General features: G+C 40.0%; 1 protein-coding gene across 3 annotated transcripts in view; it reads right to left on the bottom strand.

Moving 5' to 3' along the window:
- The window catches only part of LOC120624559 (hemocytin), an 89,075-nt gene that overhangs the window by 28,843 nt on the left and 47,654 nt on the right, over positions 1-12,578 (bottom strand). For all 3 annotated transcript variants that reach the window (XM_039891190.1, XM_039891191.1, XM_039891189.1), the window contains 15 exons: positions 12,103-12,141; positions 11,667-11,699; positions 10,643-10,764; positions 9,742-9,873; positions 8,465-8,874; positions 7,678-7,799; positions 7,362-7,555; positions 6,498-6,695; positions 5,890-6,048; positions 4,514-4,802; positions 3,948-4,101; positions 2,710-2,815; positions 1,658-1,934; positions 955-1,182; positions 121-355 (listed from right to left, as the gene is read on the bottom strand). In XM_039891190.1, the coding sequence (XP_039747124.1) occupies positions 121-355; positions 955-1,182; positions 1,658-1,934; positions 2,710-2,815; positions 3,948-4,101; positions 4,514-4,802; positions 5,890-6,048; positions 6,498-6,695; positions 7,362-7,555; positions 7,678-7,799; positions 8,465-8,874; positions 9,742-9,873; positions 10,643-10,764; positions 11,667-11,699; positions 12,103-12,141 (2,698 nt within the window). The remainder of the gene's footprint in view (positions 1-120; positions 356-954; positions 1,183-1,657; positions 1,935-2,709; positions 2,816-3,947; positions 4,102-4,513; positions 4,803-5,889; positions 6,049-6,497; positions 6,696-7,361; positions 7,556-7,677; positions 7,800-8,464; positions 8,875-9,741; positions 9,874-10,642; positions 10,765-11,666; positions 11,700-12,102; positions 12,142-12,578) is intronic.

The raw sequence follows: 12,578 nt of genomic DNA, 5'->3' as shown, positions 1-12,578 counted from the left end.
TCTCCATAATGTTTTTAAAGGTGTGTGAAGTCTACCAATCCGCACTCGGCCGATGTGACTGGAGACCTGAGCCCTGTAATAGGCCGATAATGAGTCGATAATGATAAAGTTAATACTTACTGCGGACATAAATTGAGACTGTCAGGTACACTCTCTAGCTTCAGCGTGTATTGTGGTGGACAGGTAGGGGTAGAACAGACTTGGGGCGCCGGTGTTGATCCCTTGGGAGGAATTGGGGGCAGTTTAGGGATGCATTTGAACACTGGACACACTTTCTTAGTATCCGCTGTGGTTCTGTTTAATGTAGGCCTGTCTAGTTGGAAAGCATCGTTTTGGAGCGGACGTGAGGGTGGACCTACAAAAGAAAGTATTAAAATAGTTAGAAAAACACGTGTGAGCCGTCACGGGACGCCTGGCAGATGTGAAACATCAAAATTGTTTTCTGTAAGTTATTGCAGATATTGCATAATGAAAAGATAAAGCATTGCAAATTTGTTCCACAAATAAAAAAATATACAACCAAATGGATAACCACTTCTTTTGAAGTCGGCTAATAATGACTCTGAAACTAATATTCATTTTTATTGTTATATACGAAGTAAAAAATTAAATCATATAGCGTGGCGAAGCGTCGCCGCTGCCTGTGTCGCCACGCCAAAATTTAGGTTTACCCTCGCCTATAGATGTTTCACATCAATAAAAAAAAGCTTGCCTACAACGGGAAAACAAAATGTGAAACATCTAACTTGAAAGTAGAACTTAGACCCAAAGAAAAATTTAGTAATAATAAATAAATTTGAGTTTCCTTAAATTTATATATGGAGGAGTAGAGAGGCCTAACAGCATAAGAGAGCATCATACGGGTTGGTTTTACTTACAAGGTGTGCTAAAAGATGTTTCTCATTACAAAAACTCATCCTGAAAATATCGAAAAAATTAAAAAAAAAACCTCACCATATATTCCACCTTTCGAGTAGCTAGTCTTAGAGAAACCTCCTCGTCCGCCCTTAGCGAATCCTCCTCGTCCACCCTTTGAGAATCCACCTTTGTAGAACCTCTGGTAGGCGTTACGTGATCTAGGAGGGGGCAGGTCAGACGTGCCTGGCTTTGAATAGCCTCCGTGGCCTGTAGTTGTCCGAACAAAGTAGCCTGGCGGGCACTCCACTTTGGGGCATTCTAGAGCTGAATTAAATAATTTTTCTTTATTGAATCTTCCACGTAACACAAAAGCTCGTTTTTTTACACTGAACTGCAAAATGGTTTGTTAAGATGTACTGTGTGCAAAAATACACTTATTCATGTGTTGTGTTACAACACATGAATAAGTGTATTTTCTTTCTTTCTATACAACGTGTAAATGAAAACCGAAATATTCCTTCACAGGCATTGGAGGTACATTAGTTACTGTTTCTGAGACTTATCTGTGAAACCGAAAAGCTAATAGTTTTGGAGTAAACCACAACCATAGGTTTTTCTGAAAGAAATCAGATACATCACATGCAAAATTAAAATAAAGTAACTACTGTCACTTTATTAGGTACGCGTCACGTAGCATAGTTATTCGCGTATGGCATGGCGATCAAAAGTTTAAGTTATGCTGCAATTGATATCCCACTTCTAAAAACCCTCTTTGATTATCGCTTTCTCAACAACTTACGTTTTTCAGTCGTGGTGGTAGTGGGCGTTTCAGTCGTGGGCGCTGGAGTGGTCGACGTGGGTTTAGTGGCAGCGACTGTCGGAATGACAGTAGTGACAACTGTCTCAGTGACTGGTGCCAGGGTCGTGCAATCCTTCTCGTCATCGGGGCAGTCTTGTAAACCGTCGCACCATTTCTCCAACTTCAGGCACAGTTTGCTAGTAGGGCAAATCTTGGTCCCGTTCTTACAAGGCTCGCATAGGCAATCGCAGGACGGTGTCAAACTTGGGACGAAGTCCTACAAAAGTCAAAGTTACCCGTGTTAATATAAGAACGCGTATGGCGTTTGCGCCACAGAACACGTACGTTAAGTAGATATTTGTGCTAAATCTTTTAAACCAAATCTCAAAACTTATCTAAGTTGACGGGTTCTACGATGATCTTATGTTTTCTTGATGTGAAACATCTATAGGCGGAGGGGAAACCTGATTTTTGGCTATTTGATTTATTTTTTGTATTTCGTATGTAACAATAAAAATGAATATTAATTTTGTAAACAGACATTATTAACCGACACACAAAAAGGAGTGGTTATCGATTTGTTGTATTTTTTTTAAATTTGTGGAACAAATTTTTAATCCTTCATCTTTTCATTATGCAATATCTGCAATTACTTACAGAGAAAAATTTGGATACATTTTCCAGGCATCCCGTGACGGCTCACACGTTTTTTTTTAACGTAATAGTTGACGGACCAAGTCGAAGGCCCACCTGATGGTAAGTGGAAAACCATCGCCTATAAACAGAGGAACACTTCACAGCACATGCGAGGAGCGCGTCCTGCAACATGCCGCCCTGTGTCCATCAAACTGAGGTGTAGGTGTTAAGCCGCATGAGCCTGTAGATACACCGACAACTACGCCCTTCAGACCGGAACCCAAAGTGCTGCTTAGCGGCAGAAATAAGCATAGTAAAGTACTTCCCCGGACGAGCGGTCCTAAAGAGTTCTTACTACTAAAAAAACATCTTTTAGCTATGTATGTCCTGTAAATAGTACCAGGGAATAAGCATACCGGTTCGCATTCGCACTGTTTGGCCGGCTTGCAGTCCGTCACTCCTCCGACTTTGCAGAAACATTCGTCACACTTTTCGCCGCGGTACGTCGCGCCAACTGGGTATCTGTATTTATTTGTTTATTTTTATCAGGACTACCGACAAGATTACATGTGTTTCGAGTTATGGATAAAACTAGCCTAGAATGACACATAATTCTACTTATAAGTATTCAGAGTATGCACTGGTTAGTATGTACGATAACTTAATTTAACAAAGAATTTAAATACTCCGAATACGGAAGAAATAACAATAAATGAAAAATCATGTTTCTATGTATAAGACGTTTTGTTTCAGAATTAGAGTCCTCAGTGGGTTTCCTGGCAGAGATCGGTTTTTAGCAATAAAACCGCACCGATGTGTACATTGTCGCAGTAGGTATTATATTTATTAATTTTTATATTGTTTTATTATATTTATAGTTTTTTAATAAACTCAAATCTTTACGAAAAATTAAAAAAATTATAATACAAACACAAAATACCACACCATAGACAAGTTAGGTTATATGAGTTGCCTAGTAAGAATCCATTGCTAAACGGTAAATGTATGCCTAGGAATCTTCTTTGATTGAGTATATTAAATGAATATATAAATATTAAACGACAATACACACATCGCAATCTAGCCCCAAAGTAAGCGTAGCTTGTGTTATGGTTACTAAGACGACTGATGAATATTTTTATGCAGAATCATCATCATCATCACCTCAACCAATCGACGTCCACTGCTGGACATAGGTATTTTGTAGGGAGTTCCACAATACACGGTCCTGGGCCGCTTGCCTCCAGCGGCTCCCAGCGAATCGCCGGATGTCATCTGTCCACCTCGTTGGGGGCCGACCTACGCTGCGTTTACCGGTGCGGGGTCGCCATTCCAGCACCTTACGACCCAAACTCCAAAATAGCTTTCTCCATCGCATTTTTATGAATATTTTTATGAATAATACACATTAATACTTATAATATACAGACAAAAACCCAGACACTGAAAAACATTCAGGTTCATCACAGAAACACTTTCCAGTTGTGGGAATCGAACCCACGACCCTGGACTCATATAGCTTGATCGCTGCCCACTGCGCCAGTCGGCAGTCTAACTTAAGCATTAACTTAAGCATGTCCGTCGATAGCGAAAACGGGTATTAGCGTTTGGGGCTCGCGGTTGGTCGAAAGCTCGTTTTGGTGTTCACACTTACGGTATGAATCCGACGAGGCACGGGCACTGGTCCCGGGGCACGCAGTCCTCGCCGTCGAAGTACCGGTCGCCCGCGCACGTACAGATCGCCTCCTGCACTCCCGGGCACATTTGACACGGGAAACTGGGCGTCACTGGCGGTGGTGCGGAAGTAGCTGGAGATAATAATTAATTAATAGTACATATTATGTAGTTTTAAGAATTATGAAAACCAAGCTTAACTTGCTGTACTCCGCGAACAGTAGGATAATCTGTATGGTGTAATTTATAATTACTTCAATCCGTATACTCCACACCACACAGATCCTCGGCAATGTACCCCCCACGCACGTTCCACTCCGAAACCGGAGATTCCCCAGGAGACGCCGACTTTACAATGAATAATTGTTAGTTGATTAAACAATTATTCATTGTAAAGTCAGCGTCTCCTGAATGAGTAATAGTTAATTGATTAAACACTAACATCAGTGTTAACATGTTAAATGTATGAACGCTTCATAAGTGCCTGTGATAAGGTTTACATGAATAAAACATTTGTTTTAATTTGAATCTAAATTTTATACTCACGGTAGGGTTCGAAGCATCCGATAGGCTCTACACTTATCTCTATGTTCTTTTCCCATTTGACGGGTAATATCTTGAGGTACTGAGCGTGTATAGGCGGTCGGAACTCGTTCAAGACAACACTGTCCTTGTCGAAATTCGCGGGGAACAGTATGGGTTTGCCGGAACTATCGAGAACAGGGTTGAAGGTCTTGAGATCGCTGGTATACATGACGTTGTATGCTGTAACGTGGCCCTTCTCTCCCCCTTTCGTTTTGATACCCGTTAGGTTGCGAGGCGATGTGAAGTTGAACTGGGGATTAGAAGTCATGCTATCGGTACTGCTTCAGTATTTGGTTGTGCGCACACAGTTAATTTTATAGACAGTATAAACACTGACAATATTTATCATCAATATTTACACTTTTTAATATGCCCCGCACACAGGCTATATTACTGTCAATATGCAGAATATTTTGTAATTAATATTGACGTGTGCGGGCAGCATTACAATAATTTTTCAAAATTCTTTCAAATTCATAATTCGTCGTGCAGTAGTGAGTGCTGCGGTCTTATAAGTAAGGTTCAAAACGCGGGTCGGCTCATAAATTGTTAGGTTTTAAGGGTTTTTATATTAAAGAATTCTAAGAAGGTACCAGCCCGGAGTTAGGAATTAAACGATGTCAACCGACGTACCTTGGAGAGCACGTCGAGTCATCGGTCCTAGGTAGGGTCACAAATTTGTTATAATAGGTGTTTAAGCCCCTAAAGCTGCATAGGAGCAGTATAATGGATCTAGACTGCGCCCAGAAGTGGGACGTTAATGAGCTGATGATATGAATAATGGAATTGTGGGCTTCTTCTTACCAACGAGACAGATGTAGGTGGGAGCTCACTTCTTGGCAGTATAAATAACAATAACAATAATAATAATTCTTTATTTGGTAACTGTGAACCATCTATACTATTATTCAGTTCCAATATCAACAATTTACATTTTACATTTTAAAATTCATTTTTCTATCTTGTGAGAGATGAAAGCGGAGCCGGATGCTTCCAAGCAACCTTGTCATTAAGAAATTCATCAATTGTATAATAACCTCGCTGTAATAAGTGTTTTAACACATTCTTTAAACTTATACATTGGTAGGTCCAAAATTACCTTAGGAATCATATTATAAAAGCGTATACTCAATCCCACAAATGACTTCTGCACCTTTCGCAGACGATATGCAGATGTCACTAATTTATGACTATTTCTTGTAAGTCGACTGTTTATATACACTTTTTGTTTATAAAGACTAATATGTTGTCTTATCTCAAATAAATCTCAATCAAAAACTAAATTAAAAAACTTACATAAGATATTAATGTTAAATACTATTTTTGTATGTACTCACCATTATCCATTCTCCAGGTGTGCTGTATAATGGCCTCCATCCGCGTTCGGAATCAAGCTTGAGGTACGGCCGAGCGTCGAAGTTGGAGCTAACTTCGATCATCTCGATTGGAAGCCCGCCACCGAAACCTAAGAGTTCAGTGCACTGTATGCGCTCCGGCTAAAAAAAAACAATAACAAAGAGTTTTTAAGGGATCATTTCTTTGTTTGCAGAACCAAACCAAAAAATCATATCAACCGAAATAGTTTGAAAACTAAGATTTTCCTGGTTAATCAACATTTCTTGAATGTAGTTCAACGGGTAGATATCTCGATAATATTTTGGGATTTGTCGATATTACGAGCCAGTTGCATGGATCGTGGTCCCTCGTGGGACTTTTTAGGCCGGCAGATGACTGTCGCCTCTCACAGTGGGAGGGTTTGCCCATAAACACCACAGGTTATTGATAGCAGAAGATGGAAGTTGTACCACAGATAAACATGCTGCCCATTCACCTATACATTCCCTTAGTCACCTCGTACGACGCCCGCGGGAATAGGAGGGGTCACATTCTGATCTGCTGTCACCATATAGCGTTCACGTTTTTCATGCACGCAATACTTAATTACCGTGGTAAATGCCTCAGTAGTGCTAGCCGTGGTGGTTTCCGCGGCGGTGGTGGAGACCTCGTCGCAGCCGATCAGCTCGAAGCGAACACTGATCGCGTTGTGCCAGGTGAGAGGCTTGATGCGAACGAACTTCGCCTCGATTGGCGGCTCGATCATTTGCTTCATCGCCTGCTTGCTGTCCACTGGGCCGCGGAATATCTAAATAAATAAATAAATGAATATACAACGACAGTACATACATCGCCATCTAGCCCCGATGTGAGCTTGTGTTATGGGTACTAAGATAGTTGATGAATATTATTGTTATGTTAATAAACACCCAGACACTGATGAAAAAACATTCATGTGCATCGCGCAAACATATTACAGTAGTTGGAGTTTAACCCACAGCCTAGGACTTAGAGAGCAGGGTAGCTGCCTACTGCATCTAATGGCCGTCGGCTGCGAAATCAACAACAATCATTAAGTTTAATGTTTAACCCCCGACGCAAAAACGACGAGGTGTTATAAGTTTGACGTGCTGTGTGTGTGTCGTTGTGTGTGTGTGTCGTTGTGTGTGTGTGTCGTTGTGTGTGTGTGTCGTTGTGTGTGTGTGTGCGTGTATGTGTGTGTGTGTGTGTGTGACGGTATCAACGTATTGTCTGAACTGATGAATTTTGTTACTTTTATTGATAGGTGAATTAGTCGGGAGTGTTCTCAGCTATATTTGATGAACATTGGTCCAAAATGGCGGTTTAAGTACATATTTTTCACCAAACTCAAAACTGGTTACAAATGAAAGGGCTTCACTAGTGGAATAATGTCAGGATTTTTAAAAAATTTTTATGTATAGTTTTATACAGGCTGTTTTAAGATCTTACTGACCTTGGGATGTCCGTCGGGGCTGTTGACGGTTGAGAACACGTTTCCGTCGTCGCCATACATCATTTCGTAGCTCTCAACGTACTCGTCGAACAGCGGGCTGCCCTGCAACTGCACGCCGTATATCGGCTCCCTACGCGGAAGCTGCACTTGGATGTACGGGTTTTTATCATTTTCCTCGGGGTTCCAAGCTCCAGCTGTAAATTACCATTACGTCATAGATGAACATATTTTTTATTAATCGACTTCTCCAAATGAGGGTGAAACAGATATGTTGATCAAGGATACAAATACAGGCTCATAAAAGTATATAGCTCACCATTATCAGAGGCATGCCCATTCAGGATGGCGTATTGAGGCTCAAACATCGGATTGATATACGAGCTTGCTGTAAAAGATTCCTTGGGCAACCGCTTACCCTCCCACAGAAGGTTTTTGTACCTGAGAAACCAAAAACTTTAAATAGTCTATTCTATCATTCCAGAAGAAATTCTTGAAAAAAATAAAACAAATGACAATCGATCGGTACAATCGTTGGAAATGGCTGTGCTAAAAGAAATTACTGAATGCTGAAAAGTTAGGTAGCTTACAAGATAAGGCTAAGTTTGTTGTGGGCTCTTCTTAGACCAGGGCGCGTTTGGAACCCTCGTAGCTTTAGATTTAAGTTGGTGAACGAAGTTATCACCATCCCGTTACAATTATGTAAACACATATGTATGAACGCTTCATAAGTGCCAGTGCCAGATAGGCCTACATGAATAAAGAAATTTTGAATTGGAATTTGAATTTGATATTCTTCACTGGAAGCTTGTTTTAATATGTATTCCATCATCTTTATTATCAACTCATTACCGGCCCACTATAGGTACTGGCCATGTACGAATTGGTAACTTCTCACGCCTTTGAGGAAATTATGGAGCACTCTCACGCTTTTATGTGTCCTCGCCATATTTAACGGTAAAGAGCCGCATATAACTCCGACAAGTGGTGTGTGAGGGGGATCCGAATCAATCAACCCAAAAGGAAGAGCTGAAGTCGTAAATACTATGTGCTCTAAGGTACATAATATCCTGGAGAAAGAATTAAAAGAGCATTGTTAGACTCACATTGAAGGGTTGCATTCCGGTGGCGGTGACTCTGTAGTTGATATAATTATGACAGTTGTTTCAGTTTCCGATCTTATCACTGGAACATGTGTTGATGGTGTCGTAGGAATCGTAGGAGTTGTAGGAGTTGTGACACGTTCGGTGGAAAGTGGAGTCGTTGTGATGAACGGTGCAATCGTAGTAAAATGGGTTGTAGAAGTTACAGGTGGTGTTGCATTTAATGCGGGAATGTAAGTAGTAGCAACTGTTTCCACGATAGTAGGTAGATGGGTGGTCTCTGTGATTTTGATTTGAGATATCGGGGATCCGGTGATGGGTTTGATTGTGGAGACACACGCACTTGTGTCGCAGTGCAACGCGTTGTCTAGACATTGGCATATCTTGCAGTCGTAGATGACAACGCCACCAGGCTGAAAGTCAGAGAAAACTTATTAAATAAATAACTATATATCCAAGAAGGATAACAATAAAAAAAAAATTTGTAGTCTCCTGTATCATGTATGTCTTTAAAGTTTTCTTTAAGAGGACTAGAAGAGTTTTTGATACCGTGTTGGTAGTGGCGTGCATAGAGGGTATGCACAGGGTATGATATAAAATGAAGAAAATCTCAAGCACGAAAAATTAAAAACTTAAGAATAGGCATTGTAAGAGTTATGAAAAGCCTACCCTTAAGTATTTATTAATCGTACTGGAGATTTTCTTCATTTTATACTATCTGCATACCTTGTGCATACCCTCAATGCACGCCACTGCCGGTATTGGTGGTAATAACCGAAAGCGATAGCTTAACCTATTGAGAAACCAAAACATTTTAATCTGCTTTTTGAGTCAAGTTAGCTGATATGGACAACGCCAACGTTATTCCGGGCTGGCACTGAGAATATCATGAGCATAACCAGCATGGCGGACTAAACATTCTAATTTATGGTCTGCCGTACCAACCCGATGCGCAGTAGCTATGTCATGGCCACAATTGCAATATTTCATGCCCATAATCTTAGCTGTTAAGTATTTTCAAGTCCGAAGCAAACCTGAGTGCAGCAATGACATAGTAGTTCTTAGAATTGATTTTAACAATTGAATGCGTTTGCAAAACTTCACGGCTGTGCTCCTAGCCGTTGATGAGTTCCTCGTCGGGAGTCGGGACCCAACCTTGAGTGAAGCAGCGATGGAATGCGTTATGATTCTTTCCGTGGCGCAAAACGGGTCAATTTAACTACCAATGCGCGCCAATAGATGTTACACGTCATAAAAAGGAAAATAAAAAGTTTGCAAACCTTCACGATCTTTCCGCTGTCGTCACAAGTACAGTCCTTGATGGGCACGCAGGTTTTGTGGTCGCGCCACATGGAACCGAACTCGCATTTCACATTCGCTACCGATTCATCGACGCAACCGTCGACGCATTCCTGTTGAAAAAAATCATCATCAACATCATAAATGTCATCATAATTTATTTATTTATTAAGAGCACTAACAACATTCATATTACACGTTTTTAAACATAGCACACACACACAAAAACATGGACTGATATGATATGCACGTTAATTACAAGTGCACATAGTAATTTGACAAAAATTTAAACTCACTGCCTGTTCGGTAATTTTTTTTCCTAAAAACTGTGGATGAGTTATGAAATATATCGATGCCAGGTATCTTTTTAGATCACTCGTTGTATTTAGCTTGTTTTCCGAGATGGGATTTAGTAAAATGGTATATGACAAAAAATTGTGGATTTGCAACTTCTGGTGTACTGGTGCGGGACAGTCAGAGATATATGATTGACAAGGCTGTTCATTTAATTTTGTATCAATAATTTAATTTTGTGTAAATAAACATTAACCTATTGCCGGGTTGCCTCGGGTCACCTCCCAGAACGAGAAGGGCATAGGCCGTAGTCCACCACTATGGCTAAGTGCGAATTGGTAGACTCCTCTGAAAATATTATGAAGAAATGCTGTGTTCCGGTCTGAAGGGCGTGTTTACTGATGTGGTTTAAGACCCATATGTCTCAAGTTGATGGACACAGAGCGAACCTGTAGTAGTGGTTCCGTGCCCCAAGTGTCGCTCTGTTTATAGGAAGTCGTTTTCAACTTACCATCAGGTGGGTATCGTACTTGATCCATCAATTTTTAATATTTAAAAAAATAATTATATTGTGGACGCTACACGTACCTGTCCCGGCAAACATTTGCTGTCGTTCCGCAGGCTCTGCTTGAAGTGGTCACACAACTTGTCGCATTTGAACGCGCAGCTCTTGAAAACTTGCCCGGGTGGGCACGCAGACGTTGTTCCCACTAAACAATAGAATTAAGTCAATAGACATAAAAATAAGAAAAAAAAACACACTTAAACACTTTATTTTGATGGTACCCAACAAACAATATTATGATAAGCGAAAATTTAGTGTAGAAATTTTCCCCAACTCAGAATATTTCTACATAGGTAAAATACTCTACACTCTCTATGTATACTACATAACAATCATACCTACATAAAGTCACTGACGTAATATGAATTGGAACTCGGGTCTCATGCAAAATTTACGATGCAATGCTAATACAAACTTTTTTCAGTGTATAGAAACTTAAGTAAATTAATGTTTGCAACAATCTATCACCTTATGCAGCTTCGACGGGGAGGCGTTCTATAAAAACGCCTTAAGTAACTTCGCCCATTTCGAGCGAACCGTCAAAATTATTAGGAGTAATGGAGTAAGGAGCTATTGCAGATTTAATGCAAATTTAAATAAAATACACAGTATTTTATTTAAATTTGCAAATAATAATAAATAAATACTGTGTTTCTAAGCAAAATAATAGTTTAAAATTATAAAATAATCGTTTACGTACTGGAAATAGGATACGCCATGATCTTTTCTCACTTTAGTTGAGTAGTTTTTGCATGTTATTACCATGCAATGTCATTTTGTACGTGTAATCTGTTAGTGGATCAAATGAAGACTGGCGCAAAATATCTTAAACCAGAATAATTGATACCGTTTTTGCGTTTTCATGCCCTTTTAGTTCGGACGTTTTTGAGCGCTGACCCGAAGTCCTTTCATATTACGTCAATGCATGAATACAAAATACTTTCTACGAATATCTACAAATAAATGCCATTATAGTATCTTAGTTCAGAGCGATACGGTGAAACAGAAACACAGAAAAAAAAAAGAAATTGAAGTTCAATAACTAACCTGTAGTGGTGGAGGTAGTTCCAGGAGCACGTTCTGTTGAATAAGGAAAAAAAATAGTATTTTTAGTAGTAAATAGTACGCAAGCCTATACCTATGAGTAAAAATAATATGGAACCTTTTTACATTGTTTAAAAGTTCAAATACCGAACAGGCAGCGCTATTGCCGGTACTTTTGTAAGAAAACAGTTTATCAGAATTTAGGACTCCCAAACCGGAGAACGTTCGGGCCTTTTTATTTTGAAGTTAAATCGTTGAATTGTATTGATGCCACTAAGTAATAAAGGTTCTAAGTAAATTGGTGACAGTAGGTCGAGGTGAAGGAGAGACGCTGCTGGAATTGAAGCCATTCATACAGCAACATCCCAGCGTTTTCCGCTATATACGAGTACGTACATTGGTACGAAGCAAGTAAAATAAAGCTTGTTAAAATACGAACCCTCGCTTGGTGCCACAGGTACAGGCATTTCCGTTGGTTCTAAAAGAAAACGAAAATTTTGGTTTGTTAAATTATATAAAGATATGACAATTAGTGGATAACCTCGAAGTTTCTTCTAACAAGTGTATACAATTCTCGTGACATAGTGTTCGGAGACAAACTTTTCCGTTTGCCGCTTGTTTATTATGTTTTTTTTGCATATTCGATAGGTTCGATCTTTCACGCCCTAAGTGATAAAGTGGTCCGTCACAGATTTTTGTTTTTTTGATGTGAAATATCTATAGGCGGTGGTGCCTGATTATTGGCGTGGCGATACATGCCGTGGCCACGCGTCGCCACGCTATATGTACTATACGTAGTCCATACGTAGTAGTGTGTATACTGTATGCAGTATTGTTTACTACGTTACACATGTGAGGATAGCCTGTGTTATACTTAAAAAATAATGTGTGAGCCGTCACGGGACGCCTGGTAGA

This window comes from Pararge aegeria, chromosome 6, assembly GCF_905163445.1.
Source record: "Pararge aegeria chromosome 6, ilParAegt1.1, whole genome shotgun sequence".
In the NCBI taxonomy this organism is placed as follows: Eukaryota; Metazoa; Arthropoda; class Insecta; order Lepidoptera; family Nymphalidae; genus Pararge; species Pararge aegeria.
The sequence above is the reverse complement of the archived record's forward strand: the minus strand, read 5'-3'. Positions and strand labels throughout refer to the sequence as shown.